Source organism: Atractosteus spatula, chromosome 26 (assembly GCF_055471065.1).
Source record: "Atractosteus spatula isolate fAtrSpa1 chromosome 26, fAtrSpa1.hap1, whole genome shotgun sequence".
Lineage (NCBI taxonomy): Eukaryota > Metazoa > Chordata > Actinopteri > Semionotiformes > Lepisosteidae > Atractosteus > Atractosteus spatula.
The window spans coordinates 10562086-10579778 of NC_142731.1; the positions used below are offsets into that span (position 1 = coordinate 10562086).

At 52.3% G+C, this 17693-nt stretch overlaps 2 protein-coding genes across 2 annotated transcripts in view; one reads left to right on the forward strand and one right to left on the reverse strand.

Annotated features, from left to right (window-relative positions):
- Window positions 1-5677, forward strand: part of LOC148814855 (junction plakoglobin a-like) — a 30434-nt gene extending 24757 nt beyond the window's left edge. Inside the window, exons 10-16 of the mRNA XM_088906282.1 lie at window positions 916-1071; window positions 1480-1599; window positions 1881-2031; window positions 2439-2560; window positions 2737-2779; window positions 3286-3469; window positions 4043-5677. Coding sequence (XP_088762408.1) covers window positions 916-1071; window positions 1480-1599; window positions 1881-2031; window positions 2439-2560; window positions 2737-2779; window positions 3286-3458 — 765 coding nt within the window. The 3' untranslated portion in view covers window positions 3459-3469; window positions 4043-5677. The remainder of the gene's footprint in view (window positions 1-915; window positions 1072-1479; window positions 1600-1880; window positions 2032-2438; window positions 2561-2736; window positions 2780-3285; window positions 3470-4042) is intronic.
- A 1604-nt stretch (window positions 5678-7281) lies between these two features.
- LOC148814856 (protein AF-17-like) overlaps window positions 7282-17693 on the reverse strand; it is a 28559-nt gene continuing 18147 nt past the window's right edge. Inside the window, exons 10-20 of the mRNA XM_088906143.1 lie at window positions 16645-17331; window positions 15352-15503; window positions 14710-14830; window positions 14052-14118; window positions 13405-13544; window positions 12768-12965; window positions 12422-12510; window positions 11955-12316; window positions 11517-11619; window positions 10123-10458; window positions 7282-9601 (exon numbers count right to left, since the gene is read on the reverse strand). Of these exons, the coding sequence (XP_088762269.1) occupies window positions 9569-9601; window positions 10123-10458; window positions 11517-11619; window positions 11955-12316; window positions 12422-12510; window positions 12768-12965; window positions 13405-13544; window positions 14052-14118; window positions 14710-14830; window positions 15352-15503; window positions 16645-17331 (2288 nt within the window). The 3' untranslated portion in view covers window positions 7282-9568. The remainder of the gene's footprint in view (window positions 9602-10122; window positions 10459-11516; window positions 11620-11954; window positions 12317-12421; window positions 12511-12767; window positions 12966-13404; window positions 13545-14051; window positions 14119-14709; window positions 14831-15351; window positions 15504-16644; window positions 17332-17693) is intronic.

Below are 17693 nucleotides of genomic sequence, written 5' to 3' on the forward strand. Positions count from 1 at the left end.
GCTGGAGGGGTGTGTGTGGTGTTTCCCCAGCTGTAGAGACAGGTCTCCACCATCTCACTGACGTTGCCTTCAAGAGCATCTCTCGATAAAAAATCAGAGCAGGGAACCTCTGTCAGAGGCACGTACCACGAAAGCAGAACCCACCGAGGAATTAGAAAAGAAAAAGTAATTTAATGATCAAGGATTGTTAATTAATCACATTGACTTCAAAGAAGAAGTAATTAGAGAGGCCTGAGCCGGTGGGAATCTGTTGAGTGAGAGGACTTGCTGAGCTCATACACACACACTGACAGCCCAGTTCAGAAGAAGTGTGCACACTGTGACACACTGACTTGGACAGAAAGTCACCCAGTTAGTTTAGTTAATTCCCTTCCCAGGCTCCGTGGCCTGAGAGCACAAGACTCCACCTAGTTCACTGCATGGCCACCCCCGCCTCTGCTTAAGCCTCCCCCCCCCCAGGTCTAGTTCGGGGCCTCTGAAGACCCCTGCTCATGTCGCAGCCTTGTCTGTCTGTGCATGCAAGCTGGCATGACGCTGCTTCCCAGAATTCCCTGTGCATGAACAGGGGCTGTACTGGCCAGCTTCAGGGTCCACACACACAGTAATGACCCAGGACAGCAGGCCGGACAGACTGGAATCCATGATCCCAAAATTGATCCCGATCAGGGATCCTCAGTCCTGTGCCCCTGGAATCGTTCATGCTTTAGCACGAGATTTAAACAGCTAAAAATATCTGCTGGACTGAGTAGATTTGAACAACAGTCACAAGAGAAAAGCTGAGATTTATTTTCAGGTGTCAAGATGTTTAAAAGCTGCTTTCTGTGCCACCTCAGAGACCTCCTTTAGCGCATCTTGAACATGCCAGATCGTTTTGGTTTTTGAATGAATTTGTTCACTGGTCTTTGTCTCTCCCAGGCTGCTGTGGGTCTAATCCGGAACCTGGCGCTGTGCCCGGCCAACCAGGCCCCCCTGCGTGATGCTGGCACCATCCCGCGGCTGGTGAACCTGCTGGTGAAGGCACACCAGGACGCCCAGCGCCAGACCACCTCCAGCGCCCAGCAGACATACCAGGTAAGAGGCGGCGAGATTGGTCTGTCTCAGCACACAGGAGGAAGAAAAGAGCGAGATCTTCTATAATTGGAGTCAAACTCCCATTGCACAGCAGGTTTTGCCAGCTTCAATGATTGCAAAAGCACAAACAGGCACTTGAGGATCAAGTCTGGATTTTGCCCCATCTCTGTAGAGTCGAACAGATGGCAAGGACACATGTCCCTCTTGGACGGGTCACGTGCAGCAAAGCTGGTACCCGGTCGTGCAGCAAGGCTACAGAGTAGTGTGTGCAGTTAGGAGTCCAGAGCCCTGGGTGCTCCTCTCTGCCACTCCCTGGTTGGGACTGGCCCTGACAGGCAGTCAATTGCCCTGTCTTGAGCTGTGTGTGGTCAGGGGCTGACCTGCGCCTGCTCTCCCGCTCTTTGTCAGGACGGCGTGAGGATGGAGGAGATCGTGGAGGGCTCCACTGGCGCTCTGCACATCCTGGCCCGTGACCCCATCAACAGGAGCGAGATCGCCAGCCTGCACACCATCCCTCTCTTCGTGCAGGTGAGAGACCGCCAGACGGCGCCTGCGTGGGGTGGGGGGTGCCCAGATCCACCTGCTCGATCATACACCCGGAAACAAATCCCCATCAACAGTGAGCTTGCGGAGGCGACACGTATGCAATGTGTTTTAGCGGTGATAGATGCTTGCAGGCTTTGTGAGCCCGATCCCGAGTTATGACCGAGCGCTCCGGACTGTCCCGGAGTTGGGGGTCAATGTCGCACTCGGTGGTTAGTGTTCCCCGTTCCTCCTAAGTAACTCTCCCGTGGTCTCTGCCCCCTCAGCTCCTCTACTCGCCCATCGAGAACGTGAAGCGCGTGGCGGCTGGCGTGCTGTGTGAGCTGGCGCTGGACAAGCAGTCGTCCGAGGAGATCGACGCAGAGGGCGCCTCCGCCCCACTGATGGAACTGCTGCACTCCAACAACGAGGGCATCGGTGAGGGGCGGGGCGGAGGGAGGGGCTGATAAGTTGATGGCACAGACATTGGGGCGGGGTGAGGGGTGGAGACATTGGTGGGTTTGGGCAGCAAGGTAAGGAGTTTAATGGCAGGGGGAGGGGTAGGGCGGTTCATGGGTGGGGGAGGGGGAGGGTGGTTGATGGGCGGGGCAGGGGGAGGGGGAGAGAGGTGGGACAAAGTTTGGAGAAGAGGCAGACAAGTGGGAAGAGAAAAGAAGATGACGAGAGGAGAGCCAAGGCAGTGGTGTTGCCAGCCATAAATTATATAGTCCATATAAACAAGGTCTATATGTGAGAGAGATGGTTTGATGTTGATGGAAAAGCTGCCTCCAGCCCAGGAGCATCGGTCTCTGCCACTGAACTCAGATCCCCTCTTTCCCCAAAAGCCACCTACGCCGCGGCCGTGCTCTTCCGCATCTCCGAGGACAAGAACTCCGACTATCGGAAGCGTGTTTCCGTGGAGCTGACCCACTCTCTGTTCAAGCACGACCCTGCCTCCTGGGAGTTGGTGAGAGACCGGAATATTCTGTCACTGAGGCGCTTGTCCTGTTAGACACTTCTAAAGTTGTTTCTTATTGGATTTAAGAGTGGAAAGATATTTAGGAGAAACCCAAGGCAGAATCCCATCCACAGGGCTGGCTAGCCTTTCCTCTTTTTAATGCTTAATCATGTTGTCTTTTCCAGGCCCACAATGCTGTGCAGATGGAACCTGTCTATCCTGGCGATGGTAAGTTTTTCCCCATTTCCCCACTCTGAGCTGGTGAGCCCATGTTTCTCGGAGAGTAAAAGGATAGATGGACCGACAAATTACCAGTCCTCTTCATGAGGGAGGGAGCAGGCTCAGTCGTGTCGGGGAGCCCAGGGTCTCTCAGCACCTCGACGGGCCATTCCTGTGGTCTTTGGTTCTCTGAGACAGATTCATTTGAAAGGTCCGAAAACTCAGAACATCGGCGCTGAAGTGATTGCTTTTGTGAGCCCACGGCAGATGGATTTTAAATGAGCCTCAGCACAGGGAGGTTAGGGATTGAGATTTCAATTTCTGAAGTTGCCGCAGTCCAGACCCCCTGGAAGACACGTGCTGCACAGCTCTGGGCCTCGAGGGGCCCAAACCTGGCAGGTTTTCACAGAGTCTTCTTTCATTAATATTAAGATTTAGGTTTGAGGGCGTTCTAAGTGGTACCTCTGACTCTAGGACCAGGTCAGGTTGACTGATCCTCCCTCTGTCCCCTGCAGAGCCTGACGCCGGCTTCAACGCCTACGGGTACCAGGTGGAGGGCATGGGCATGGGAATGGGCATGGACCACATGGTCCTGGAGGGAGACGTGGGAATACATGTGCCGGACGAGGAGTTCCTGCACGAAGGCTACGACAGCATGAACAGGCAGGGATACCCCGAGCACTACTAGCCCAGCTGCAGGTAAGAGCCATCACTTTCCTCTCGGCCTTTTACTGTCACGTCAGCCCGTTGAGGATGGCTGGCAGGATGTTTGTTCAACACAACTATGACCCTTTGTGTAGGGGAGCGCCTCCTGTCTTCTGTCCACAATGTGTAACAGCTGAGTTTCAACTTGTGTACAATGGTTGTGTTTCACCATTAGTCATGTGGTGGTCATGTCCTCAATTTCAAGATTTTAAATACTTTTAAATACTCTCCTTAAAGACTAAAAGTGTTTTTGCTTTTTTTTTATTTTAACCTTGTTAATTGTGGGATTTTAGCTAGTTTCCTCTAAGCACAAGTTTATTTTACACTCCTGTATATGAGGAATGTATCAGCCCAGAGGGGAGCCAGAACATTCCGGAAAAGCCTCACTGGCGCCGGGGACACGGCAGTGATGAAGGATCAGGCCCTGAGTGTGTGACATCACTGCTCAGACCGCGGGCTCCTATTGGTCCTGCCCAGTGGACACTCCCCTTTAGGAGACTGGTGACATGCTATTGGCTGCCAGGGTGACCCTTTTGTCCAATCAGGGCCTGTGTTTTCTTACTGCAGGTCGAAGGTGAGGAGACAGGGCTGACGCCGGGGCGACGGGCGACAGGCGGCGGTGAGGCGCAGGGCGGGTGACCTGACGAGCCCCGCTTCCACGTCGGAAAGGGGGTGGGGGGTGTGGGGGGCTGCTGGAATCGGGGTTTACTTCAAACACTTCTGTTCCTCATTTTTCAAGCCATTTTATTATATTCCAAAAGAAGCTTTAACCTTTTTTTAGTGATTTGTTGAAATACCTTTGTACTGTTTTTATTTTCTGTATGTCTGGAACCAAGGGCGGCTGACTGAAACATGTCAGACTCTGTACGTGGAGAGAGGAGTGGAAAGTTTTTGTTTTGCTAAAAATGACAAATCCAGCCTTTGATTTGTTTTAACTTAGCTGTATTTAACACCTGATGTGTGTTTTTTTTTTACTAAACCTGAGAACACAAGCTTGTAAATGGCTACTCGTCCAGTCTGTAAGCGCATTAACACTCTGGCTTCGCCATGCTCGTCCCGCACACGGTCCAGTCCTGGACGGGCACATGCCCAGGACGGGACGTGCGTCTGAAAGGGAAGCTGTGAAGGTGGACAGTGGACTGCGCTCGGCTGGTCTCCCTGTCTTCCACAGGCAGGGAAACACCTTCACAGCTGAAACTGTCCTCATTACTGCTGTTTTGTAAGGAACCTCTGGTGATTATAGGGGTGGAAATGTGTTTTTTGGGGGAGGAAGGGGGGGTGTTAAGCCAAAGAGATTTTATTTTGTGGCGATAATCCTATTAAAGAAAGACGTTTTAATCTTGTTTGGATAGTTCTAATGTTGACGGCAGCGGCTTGTTACTGCTGAGTGGCAGGCGCCTCGTGTCTGCGTGGACAGCAGAGGCTCCTGTGCCAGGAGACTCTGGGTCTGTCGGTGTGCAGTCAGCTTTGTTAAACACAGCACTCACAAGCCTTTGCAAGAGTTATTTACTGTATTGAATGTGTGCAATCCTATGTTTTTTTATGTAGTCCAGAAAATTCTATATAGAGGATCTAGACATACTAATGTCAAATGACATGGTTTTCTTGCTAAACCACTAACACTGATTTTATGTGGATCTTGTAGGACCTCCAGAAATGCTCTGTATTCTTCTGATTTTTTGTTTTTGAATATATACAGCAGAGTCCCTCTTCTGAGTCTGTATGTGCAAATTGACAATTTAAGTCACACAAAATCTAGACACCCAGTAGATTTTTCTAGCTTCTGTTTTTTAAATATAGACGCAAGCTGTCAGCCTTGTGCTTTGTTCACAATTCCCTCCTGTTGTTAGAAGTGTGAGTAGCAGCAGGACTGGGTTGGTAGTCCCTGTAGCCCAGAGCTCACTGTGGGTCTTCTCACTATTCTATTCCAAACTGTCCTTGTTCTCAGTGAAGTGTGGGGAGTGTTTGCCTTCAGATCTTAATCGTGTTCTGTTGTGTGGAGAGCGTGCACGTTGCGTGGGGGAGATGGGGGGCCTACAGGAACAGTCAATTATAAATAAAACAAAAAAACCCATTTCCTGTCAACTTGATTTCTACACTAACACTGACCCTTGATCATCACAAGGTTTGAAATGGAGTGATGTTTCCTATTTCTGTACGTTTTGTATAGATCGTTAAAAATACACGTTTTAAAAAAACCCACAAGCTGCTGTGAAAGTGTTTTTCTCCTGGTTGTGTACGCTGCCCTATTCTGCCTCTGTGGTACAGCCCTTCCCAGGACTCCCCGTGCACAGGAAGAGCTGCTTACACCACAGGGCAGGACTTCCCAGCATGCCCCAGACTCACAGCGTTCCATGACGATAAAATATGTAACTAGTGTCCCCACATGGCTGGGCAGTGCCCATATTTTCTGTCCTTGGAGACACTGTTGGGGAAGCTGACCTCCACCAGATATCCGCACCGGACATTGATCCTGCTGGAGGCTGTTTGAGACATAAATGTGCTGACTGATATCCCCCCCCAACCAGGCCTGGGATACAGCAGCTTTGTCTGAGGGCAGGAGCAGGAGGTTCTGGCAAAACCCAGTGAAGATGGGGCTGCACGGCCAGGGACACTGCCAGCCTGGTACAGAGAACAGCAGGATCCAGCTGTCTAGGAATGTAGATACAGTAAAACCAGAGCAACACTTACCTGTCACTTGTGGTTCAAAGGATCTGCTGCCTGACAGAATTCTAAATGGCATTTCTGGCAAATTCAGTAGTGGAGCAGACATGCTCCAGCGTTTGTACAAGTGATCACATCAAATCTGTTGTCATTGGGTGTGTGCTCAGCAGAGGGCAGTGTGGAGCCCCACAATGTGCACAAGGGTATAGTACTGACATTCACAATGTGCACTTTCAAGCACCAGAGCAAAATTATCGGCATTATGTGCAGTGCAGCAACAGTGGCATTAGGGCTCCCTCCTGTGGCAAATCTAGACAAAGAGTGGATCACCACAAACAGCAGCGTTCATTGTGCCCAGTCCTGTCCAGCTGGAGCAGAATAAACCAACAGTTACTGGAGCAGCTGTCTCACAATAGAAATACATTTTGAAGAAATCAGCAATATGGAAAAAAAAAATAATGACTGCAGCATGTCCAAGCTATCGTTATTATTCCTCACACTTATGTAAGGTTTTCTGGACACTCTATTCAAAGAGCAGTGCAGGTTATGGGGATCCCCTCCACTGTGCAGCCCCCCCCCCAACTGGATGATGCTCCAGTCCTTTCCACACACACCAGCTCTCAGTGGGGAGGAGAGCAGAGTGATGAAGCCAGTTCACAGATTGAGATTAATTTGAAATCCGGGAGTAATTTTTGTCTTGATAAACTCATGATGGCTGAAACCTGGCTTCTTCTGTGCTAGGCAAAGCTCAGTAAAAACACTTATTGTCTCGGTTTGGAAGAGATCTGATGCGACCCACACCGTCTGCAGGGTGAGCACCCCCTACTGGTCCCTCTAAAACCTCTTCCAGCTGCAACCTAGGTTTCAAACAGGCTCACACGGCTGAGCGCAAGGTGAGAGTTGCAGGATGATAAGACTGCTGGCTTTTTTTGTTGCCTTTATGCCATTTTGGCTCCCTAACGGAAAGTGACTTGTATTCTCCAGCCTGAAATGAGCAAAGTAGCAAAGACGGATCTGTGAAAGATTCATCAGACTTGTGACGCATCAGGACTGAATTGTTTTCCTCCACTTTTTCGGACGAACTCATGGGGCCCAGTGCCGTTTTTCCACACACCACAACTGGAAAGTCCAAGACCACAGACTCAGTAAAATACATTTATTAACAGTAAAAGGTGCGATACTATGTATCGTCCTAGCGCTTTTTTGCTTTTGTAAAAAATATTAAAATACTTTACAGAAGTTTATTCTACATCAGCAAATTCCTGTTACATTTTACTTTTAAACAAAGGCTGTACATCGACAGGCAAGTGTGCCAATTTCAAAAAGAAGTGCTTGAAATATTTATAGTTAAATGTCAACACAAATATTAAACTATGCATAGTCTAGACTCGGTCTACCTAGCAAGAGAATCTGGAGTTCAATAGATTTGTCCTGTGCCACTGGATCTCAGTACCTAGAACCCCATAATGAAGTCGTTGAACATGAAAAATGCTGAATTTTAACAGTCGAGAGAAACAGGACAAGATATATATCATATATATTACCTAAATCACCTCAATTGCAAAACATATACAAAAATGTATATATATATAAAATATCAATCAGAATTTTAAGAACATTTTCTTTAAAATGGGCCAAAGTGCCCCAGTGCAACTCAGAAAGTCAAATCCTTCAGTCCTGTTATCTGGAGATGCTCCAGGCTGGGAAGTATCCAGCCCCGACCTGCCCCAGCGGCCCGCTACCCAGTGAGGGGTGAACCAACAGCAGGGCCCCGACGGCCTGCGCACAAGGACACAATGTCCCATCCCGAGCCCACTACCCACTGGCCCGGACCCCCAAGCTCACTGAACCAGCGGGTCCGGACCCATCAGATCCCCCGAGCCCACTTCCCCAGCCCAGATCCCCCTGAGCCCCGTCTCGAGCCCACTACCCACTGGCCCGGACCCCCAAGCTCACTGCCCCAGCAGGTCCGGACCCCTCAGATCCCCCGAGCCCACTTCCCCAGCCCAGATCCCCCTGAGCCCTGTCTCGAGCCCACTACCCACTGGCCCGGACCCCCAAGCTCACTGCCCCAGCGGGTCCGGACCCCTCAGATCCCCCGAGCCCACTGCCCCAGCCCGGACCCCTCGAGCCCCGTCACAAGCCCACTGCACCAGCCCGGACGCCCCGAGCCCTGTCCCCAGCCCACTGCCCCACCAGGTCTGGACCCCTCAGGTCTCCCGAGCCCTGTCTTGAGCCCACTGCCCCAGCCCGGACCCCCCAAGCCCCGTCCCGAGCCCACTGCCCTAGCCCGGACCCCCCGAGCCCCGGGCCCACTGGCCCAGCCTCCGCCCTGCACGCTCTCTTCCCAGGACAGGCTCAGAGCTGATACCCTGCGACTGTCCCCATCTTCTGGAGCTGCAGTGAGAGAAGCCCAAGGAGGCGCACACAGGAGAAACAATCTCACGCCCACCTCTCAGAAACCCCCTTTTCTCAAATTCTGTTTATGCTCCACATGCTGGGAAGACGCAGGGGTGAGAGCAGCCTGTGTGTAGTTGAAACACAGGGACAACAACACGTGGACGACAGTGAAATAACCTCAAACAGATCTGCGCTGTCACAGCTCCTCCTGGAGGTTCTGCCAGCTCACAGGCTTACTTTATAGCTACAGCTCACTACCTACCGTTTAAGACCTGCACTACAAGAGTTTATAAGTGCTTTTCATAACAGGACACAAGAATAAAACTGAGCAACAGCTGTCTGCCCGCTAAGAGAGCTGTGAGTACAGCTGGCCAGCTGGTCAGAACCAGCACTGTTGGCCCAGCTCGGAGACCCAGCGTTAACAGATCTGGGTGACACGTCTGTAAGAGTTAAAGAGTTACAAAACCCATGATTAAGTTAAGAATGCTAAATGTCATCATTACCCGCTGTTTCACACACTGCAAGGGGCCCGTCTGTGTGAGGAGCCGGCGCTGCAGGCTGGACAGACCTGGACCACAGAGGAGGGGCTGGCACTGCCAGGCTGCTCCAGCTACGCTCTATACAGCCCTGTGCCAGCAGCACGGGCGAGGACTGGCTCCTCTCTGCCAGGGGGAGTCTCTCCCCAGCCGAGCTCTGCATTGAAAGCTGCTTCTGCTCCATTGTCCTCCTTCTTCTCTCTGCATGAGTCCGGTGGGATGCAGCCCCAGTGGTGTCCAACCGGCACTGACAATGTCCCGGAAGAAGGAAAGGTCATGGATCCTTTTAAGGAAAAACATTCATTTTGAAGGCTGACAGGCAAGCAAACAGCAAGCCACCTTCGCAAAGGAGGTCATGGCCAGATACATGGTGTTTGTGCAGCAGAGAGGTGCTGTCTCACAGGAGGGCCTCTCAAAGCCCCGCCCCTCCACTCACAGCCTGGACTCCTTATTGGACGCCTTCCAGACGACAACCTCAGGAGCAGTGGGTGGGTCAGCTCTTGTCTCCGCCCTTCTCCCCTCCTCTCTGGACACGGACACAGAGGGACAGAGGGGTCACTTCCCAGCCGGAGCAAAGAACAGGCACATTCGGACACTCCAGCTGCCCCAAACTCTCACACACACAGAACTGAACCGAATTAACGCTGTGGCCTTTAATACTTGATGACTATATCTATTATACTGATAAAGTCTTTCATACATTTATCTCTCTATTGTATATTCACTCAAACTGGTAGAGTCAATACTGACTAGCTGTACAGAAAAATATATCTTTATACAGCATGCAAAACACTGAAATCGTATCAGCTTAGGAAAGATCTCCTTATCAAAATATGTTAAGAGTGAATTTGTCATTAATATATATCAGTTCCCCACACTTCTGGTCCTCAAAAGCAACAGACTCTACAAGCTTGTAAAAAGTGGTAATTTAGACTTGTTAACTCACTAATTAATTCAATTAAGCCATTAGGTTAAGCACAAAGGCTCAGGTAAAGTGAAGATCTTGTCATTGCTACTGTTCTTTGGGTGTTGTATGATCTTCCTCACCCCTGACTTCTGCAGACTGTCCTGCTGCAGGCTGAAGAAGGGGTTTCCCTGGCCACTCTGCAGGGGCGAGGCCGTTGCTGGGGTCAGCAAGTTGTTGCCGGGGGCGTTGAGAGACGGGGCTATGCCTGATGACATCAGGTTGTTCCCAGGAATGAGGGTAGGCGATGAGGTCATCATACCACTGCCTAGGGGGGAGCTGCCTGCCAGGAGAGGCGGCGCGGCAGATGATGTCATCAGGGTAGGGCCAGGCTGCAGGGTGTTGGCCAGGGTGAGGCGCTGTAGCTCCCTCTGTCGCTGCTGCTGCTGCAACATCTGGTACACAACTACCTGCTGCTCCTTAAAGAGTGAGAGACATGAGAGTAAGAAAAACAGGGAAAGCTAAGAGAGCAGGGAGAGAGGAGTGTAGCAGGGAGTGACGCGGAGACAGACGTGGGGAGAGACAGGGCGCAGGGAGAGCCCAGAAAACTCTCTAGGCAACAGCTCAGCTCTGGGCAGCAGTGTGGTGGACTACGCTATCACTGACCTGAACCCCTCCTGTATCAGTGCCTTTGCTGTCAGGCCACAAACTCCTCTCTCTGCATCAGTCAGATCTCACTCTACATCAAGAGAGCACACCAGCACAGAGACACACTGACACAGCCCAGCCAGCTGTATGACCTGATCTAACCGGGACAAATACCAAAGAGTGCTAAACAACCAGGAAATTCAGACATTATTAATTATTAACGTTCCAAAACACTGTATCAAATCAAAAACTAAGGCATAAATGTGACTCTAAAATACCTAAATTTTATATTTTGAGAAACTGAACTTAAAATCAAAATTAAAAGAATATAAGAAAAAAAGAAGAATGGTTTGATACAGAGTGCAGAAAGACCATAAAAGCACTTTGAGAACTATCAAACCAAAAACACAACCACACAACGCAGATCTGCGCCTTAGATACCACGAGATGGTAAAACACTACAAACACACCCTAAAGAAGAAAAGCACACACAAACAGAGAACTCTCAGAAATCAAGCAGTCAATACATCAAAACTGTTTCTGGGAAAAATGATTTCCTTCCCTGAGGAGTAAGGACCAGGGAGAAATTTGGCCAGGACACTCGTGTAACACCTCTACTCTTGTAGAAAAACACCCTGGGATTTTTAATGACCACAGAGAGTCAGGATCTCGTTTTTTTTATGTCTCATCCGAAGGACGGCGCCTTTTTACAGTATAGTGTCCTCGTCACTATACTGGGGCATTAGGACCCACTCAGACTAAAGTGTGAGCGCCTCGTACTTGTGTGGGGTGCGGAGTCCACAAACAGGAGTATAGAAGGGAGACAGGGAGTGGGGAGTGACACTGGGAAACAGACTGGGCGCAGGCGAGCAGACAGGGGGTTGATTACCGGAGTGAAGTTCTGGGAGGTCAGGAACTGTTGGAGCTGCTGCTGCTGCTGCTGGAGGAGAAGCTGCTTCTGCTGCTCAGAGAGGAGGGAGGCACTGGGCAGCCTGAGAACACAACACAACAACATAACACAGTCAGCAAACAACAACACAACACTCACAAAGTGGCAAACAACGTGCCAAATAACACAGCATTCTTACCAAATGATGTCACACTTTCATCAAACAATGCAACACAGTCACTAAACATCACAGTACTGTAACAATGCCATTAATACACATCCTTATTTCGTGTAGAAGTCCACTGGCTGCGCTGGCACACACAACACAACACACTGCTCAGGCACACCAGAGCACCACCTCTGAGCACACTAGTCAGACATCACCTTTATCTGCTGACCAACACTTGACCCCAGGAAAAGTGGCAGAGGGAGACTCACGAGCTCAGACTGTTGGATAGCTGCACATTCTGGGGCAGGGCCTGGGGGGCCAGGCTGGGTGCCTGGGGTGGTAGAGTTGGGGGCTGAGGGACAGTGGCAGGCGTCTGGATCACCCCGTTCAGATTTCCCATCATGCCATTCATTGAGAGCTGGGGACTTCCTGTCAAGCTGCCCATCAGCCCTCCCACCATAGGGATGGTGGGATTTGTTGCCGGAGCTCCACCTCCCAACATGCCACTCAACCCTCTGCCCAGGCCATTGACCAATGGTTGCGTCAGGGAGGCGGGGCTCTGCTGTGGGGGCGGGGTGTCCTGGAAGGACAGGGAGGAGCTACTGCGACTCTGACAGCCTGAATGAAGCTCCTGAGAAAAAGGAGGAAAACGCACAGAGGAGAGTGAGGCCGACTAAACAGTGTGACACTAAATCTCCAGCGGCTGCTTGAGCACAGGTTTGGGGGGGGGCCTCACCTCAGATGAGGTTGTCAGCGAGTTGTCATTGATGATGCTGGTCTTGGAGGGGGGGCTTATGCTGGTGGTGAGGGGGTCAGTGTTGCAGACTGGAACAACCAAAAAAAGAAAAACACAAACACACAAAAAACAAATCTTTCAGGACGGATCAGCGAGGGGCGGGAGAGAGAGGAGCCGGTCACTCGAAGAGCCTGGCTGACCCGCGGGGCTCCGGCGGCCGGAACGAGCGAAGGCGTCCCCAGACGGAGACAGAAATAAAGAAGGAGGAAGCGAAGGAATAAATCAAATCAAGAAGGAAATGGGGGCGGGGGGCATGCGGGTGCTCAGGGCTGGGGCTGGGGCTGACCGTTGGGTGTGGAGAGGAGGCTGAAGTGCCCCGAGGAGGGGGGGGCGGCGGCGGGGGGGGGCAGTGGGGGGAAGGGCACGGCCAGCTCCACGTTGAGCAGCTGCAGGCGCTCCTTCTTGGCCGTCAGGGTGACGATCTGGTCCTGCAGCCTCTGGTTCTCCTGCTGCAGGGAGTGCAGCGACTTCAGCATCTCCACAACTGGCACAGACAGAGAGGGGGGTTACAGCACATTAGCAGAGGGACCCAAACCTTCTATTGCTCACTGGAAAGCAGACACTGAGCTCAACATCGGTGCTTCTGTTCCTTTCCCAGAAAGGGAGAGTCTCTGTGCAGCGGCCTGACCGCAGCTCTCACCAGCGCACAGGTGACCTCTCACTCAGAGCTGAGCCCAGGGAAAGAAGCAGACCTGACAGCCGGGAATTAGCCCACAAGCAACCAGACCTGCCTCTCCCTGCAGTCAGTCTGCCAGCCTGTCCCTCATCAGCCTGTCTCTCCCTGTCAGTCTGTCTCCCGGTCAGTCTGTCTCTCCCAGCCTGTCTGTCTCTCCCAGCCTGTCCCTCATCAGCCTGTCCCTCATCAGCCTGTCTGTCTCTCGATCTGTCTGTCAGCCTGCCCCTCCCAGTCTGTCGTGACTCACTGTTGATGCCCATCTCTCCACTGCTGTGTTTCTCCAGCAGCTGCTCGATGTGGGAGGAGGCAGGTGGGATATTTTCGGGGCGCCCCCCGCTGCCCCCCTCCCTCTGGTCAAACAGCAGGGGCAGGCTGCTCATCGGGGACCTGCAGACACAGGCCAGGGTGAGGCCTGGGTAGCTCTGGCACAGCTACCCACACAAGGGTACCAACAGATACTGATGCCCACTATCCCCACTCAAATCCCTCCCCCTTAGTGCTTACAGCCACACTGCACTCAGCTCCAATCGCTGTAGTAAAAGAGGGATTAACATGCAAATACATATGAGAAGCAGGCTCTCCCAGGCTCCTTATAAACTTAAAGCTATCCATCTGACTGACAATCTCTTAATGACAGATTTAAAGGAGCTACAGCTGACGTTTTTACAAGCTTTGCTTATCCAACAGATACACCAGCCAGTCATACATCAGAATATATCTGCGAGAATAAATCAGACAGAATCAAAATCCTAATCTTGAGCCTTCATTTAAGGAGAAGTTTGTGATTGTGCAGCATCTTCAGCAGACAGATTTCTATACACAAATATATTCACACGCAGCTGCAGGGCCTGCTGCAGCCCGAGAGACAGACGGAGGCAGGAGAGGGATAGTTACTGTGAAGAAAGGCTCTCTCGCGGGGAGCTGCCGCGACACACAAACCGGCAGTCTTCCAGATCAGGCTCTGAAACAACAGGGCAGAGGCGACAGGGGAGAAGGAGTGTGAGAGGGGCAGCTTATCTCTGAATGGCCTGAACTCTCCTGTGTTGTGCAAACCTGGACACACATACAAGCAACTTCAGTTACAGGCTACAGGCTCTCTGCCCAGCACTGTGATCAGAGACACAGAGACATTGCAGGCTCTCAGCTGAGCGCAGCACTGTGATCAGAGACACAGAGACATTGCAGGCTCTCAGCTGAGCGCAGCACTGTGATCAGAGACACAGAGACATTGCAGGCTCTCAGCTGAGCGCAGCACTGTGATCAGAGACACAGAGACATTGCAGGCTCTCAGCTGAGCGCAGCACTGTGATCAGAGACACAGAGACATTGCAGGCTCTCAGCTGAGCCCAGCACTGTGATCAGAGACACAGAGACATCGCAGGCTCTCAGCTGAGCCCAGCACTGTGATCAGAGACATAGAGACATCACAGGCTCTCAGCTGAGCCCAGCACTGTGATCAGAGACATAGAGACATCACAGGCTCTCAGCTGAGCCCAGCACTGTGATCAGAGACATAGAGACATCACAGGCTCTCAGCTGAGCCCAGCAGTACCTCCCAGTGAGCTCTGAGTCTGGCTGCTGAGTGCAGAAGGCAGAGAAGTGGTGGAGGTCAGAGGACTGCCAAACACGCGAGATGAACTGAGGCTGTATGATGAGCCAGGGAAGGAGAAGACCTGTCGGAGAGAGAGATGTGTCACTGAAACAGAGAGTACAAATTCCTCCTGCCACAAAAGTAACACTTTAAAAGTTAGTGCATTTGAAATTGTTATTTTGAAACACTGCTGTCACACATCTTCAACTATCATAACTTCCTTCAAGAAGGGGATGGATGAGTTCCTCAGGTCAATTAGCTACTAACCAAAACAGGCTAAATGTGCCAAATGACCCACTTGTTTGTGACATTTCATATGATCTTAATTACTTGCTAGGTAAAAAAAATACTTCATATTAATTATTATTAAAAACAGACTGCCTTATGAGTCTCATAAGACCTTAGGAAGTGTAGTTTACAGAATAAGCCACCAGAGGGAGCCTCCTGCTCTCCTCAGCTCTTTCCTATCCTATCAGAATCACCTTTATCTTCCAGGTACATTTCACATACAAGGAATTTGGTATACTTGGTGCTGCAAAGACAAGGAACTAGAAACCAGGAAATGTGTCTCCTGTCTCTTCCGTATCCCGGGAATGGCGGTACCTGTGAGCTGCCTGCAGAGGATGGCGGAGCCAGAGAGTGGCGGCTCGACGGCCCCTGGTCAGACAGCAGGGCAGAGGACAGGGGGGTACTGCACACCGACCCCAGCCCCCCAGCGCCCAGGGAGATGGGGTCCTTGTTGCTGGTGTAGATACCTGCGAGAGGGACAGACGGGTCAGGAGGACAACAGCACAGGCACAAGCCTGGAAGGTGACAAAAGTGAGAAGGTGAGACCCCGATGGGGACACTTTCTGCTGTACAGTGTGGAGCTCAAAGGCTCATGATAACTAAATAACATAACATCACTTTATTAGCCCTATACAATTTCTTGCATTAGGAATTTGTCTTTTCGCAGACCCCAGCTTGCTCTCCATGAGACACACAGACAGGGAGAGAAGCTTGGGGTCAGAGCGCAGGGTCTGCCATTGTACAGCACCCCTGGAACAGCTGGGGTTAAGGGCCTTGCTCAGGGGCCCAACGGAGTAGGATTCCTCTGCCGGCCGAGGGATTTGAACCGGCAACCTTCCAGCCACAGGCGCAGATCCTGAGCCACAGAGCCACCGCTCCGCCCTTAACTACCCATCTCTCACCTCTCTCACCCAGCCAGGGAACACGTCACAGATAAGAACAGTGTTTTGAGCAGTAAGTACACAGTGAAGGATGTCCGCAGTGTGTTTTGTGTGCGAAGACTGTGTGCCGTGTGTGTATGAGGTCTCAGGAGCTCCAGACATTTAAGAGTTAAATCTAGTTCGAACTTGTGCCCAAAACCTCTTCCTGTTCCTGACCTGTTCCAGGAAGAGATCTGTAAACACAGAACAGCTAATCGGGGCAAGAAGACTCTGCAAAGACTGAACACACTGTACACAGAGTGAACACAGCATACTGACTGAACACACTGTACACAGAGTAAACACAGCACACTGACTGAACACACTGTACACAGAGTGAACACAGCACACTGACTGAACACACTGCACAGAGTGACACAGCACACTGACTGAACACACTGTATACAGAATGAACACAGCACACTGAACACACTGCACAGAGTGAAGACGGCACACTGACTGAGCACACTGTATACAGAATGAACACGGCACACTCACTGAACACACTGCACAGAGTGAACAAGGCACACTCACTGAGCACAAATCATACAGCAGCTTGATCCCTTCCAGGGTTTATGAGTTGCAGGTTCCTGCACCGCAGTGTGATGATGAAGCACACGAGCAAACATATTTCACACCATCAGCCATCAGCGAGCCGCTCGAACCCGCAGCGCAGAGACTGACTCACCGGAGTCCGCGCCCAGGCTGCCCGAGGAGGGGTAGGGGCTGCGGGCGGAGGAGTGCAGGGGGTAGGTGCTGCGGGGCAGGCTTGGGGGGCCCGGGTACAGGCTGGCGGAGAGAGGGGGTGCGTGGGCGTGGCCGTGGCCGTGGGCGGCGCCCTCCTTGCTGCCCCTCGGCCGTCCCGGGCCGTGCTTGCTCTTCCTGCTGCCGCGGTGCTTCTTCTCCTTCAGCGGGGGGGGCGGCGGCGTGGGGGGCGCCTCCGCCGACTGCTGCCCCTCCAGGGCGGGGGCGCCGGGCTGGTGCTTGTGGCCGGAGCTGCTGACCGGGTTGGCCAGCTTGTACTCCCCCGGGGACACGCGGCGCAGCTTGGCCGGGCCCCCTGTGGAGGTGATGCGCATGATGGAGCCGAAGGTGGAGATGGTGACCTTGGGCTCAAAGGAGCTGCCCCCCGAGTCCCCCCCACCCCGCTGGCTTTCGTAGGCAGGCGAGCTGCGGCTGGTGGTCTCGGCCGGCGTCAGGGCGGGGGGCAGGCCCGGGGGGTACTTCTCCTCCTCTTCCTCTTCCTCCTCTTCCTCCTCCTCTTCCTCCCTCTCCTCCCGCCCCTCCGCGCCCTCGCCGCCTCGCTCCCGCTCCAGCCTCGCGGAGGACGACGAGAAGTGCAGGAAGTCCTGCGAGGACGGGAGGGATCCACCGCCTGCGGAGACACGGACACTGAGCACAGCGAGCGAGCAGGGGGCTGCAGAGCCAAGACAGCCCACTACAGCCGAACCCACTCGCTGCCCGTGGAGCAGGATGCCTTTATCACTGGGGCGGAGGGCGTCGTGGGGATGATTCTGCACTCCAGACGTCTTTCCAGACAGGAGCCTGGGGGACGTAAATGTGACCTTGTCCTCTGGCGGACTGCAGGACTGAGAGCTGCTCTGAGAGAAGGGACCAGTCGCCTGTGACCGAAGAGGCGAAACGCTCGGCTGCAGAGCAAAGATACCGTTGGGAGAAAAAAGCGGGTCAGGCGGCATTTTGGAAATCAGACACTGTTTTGTGTTTTTAACTGGGAGG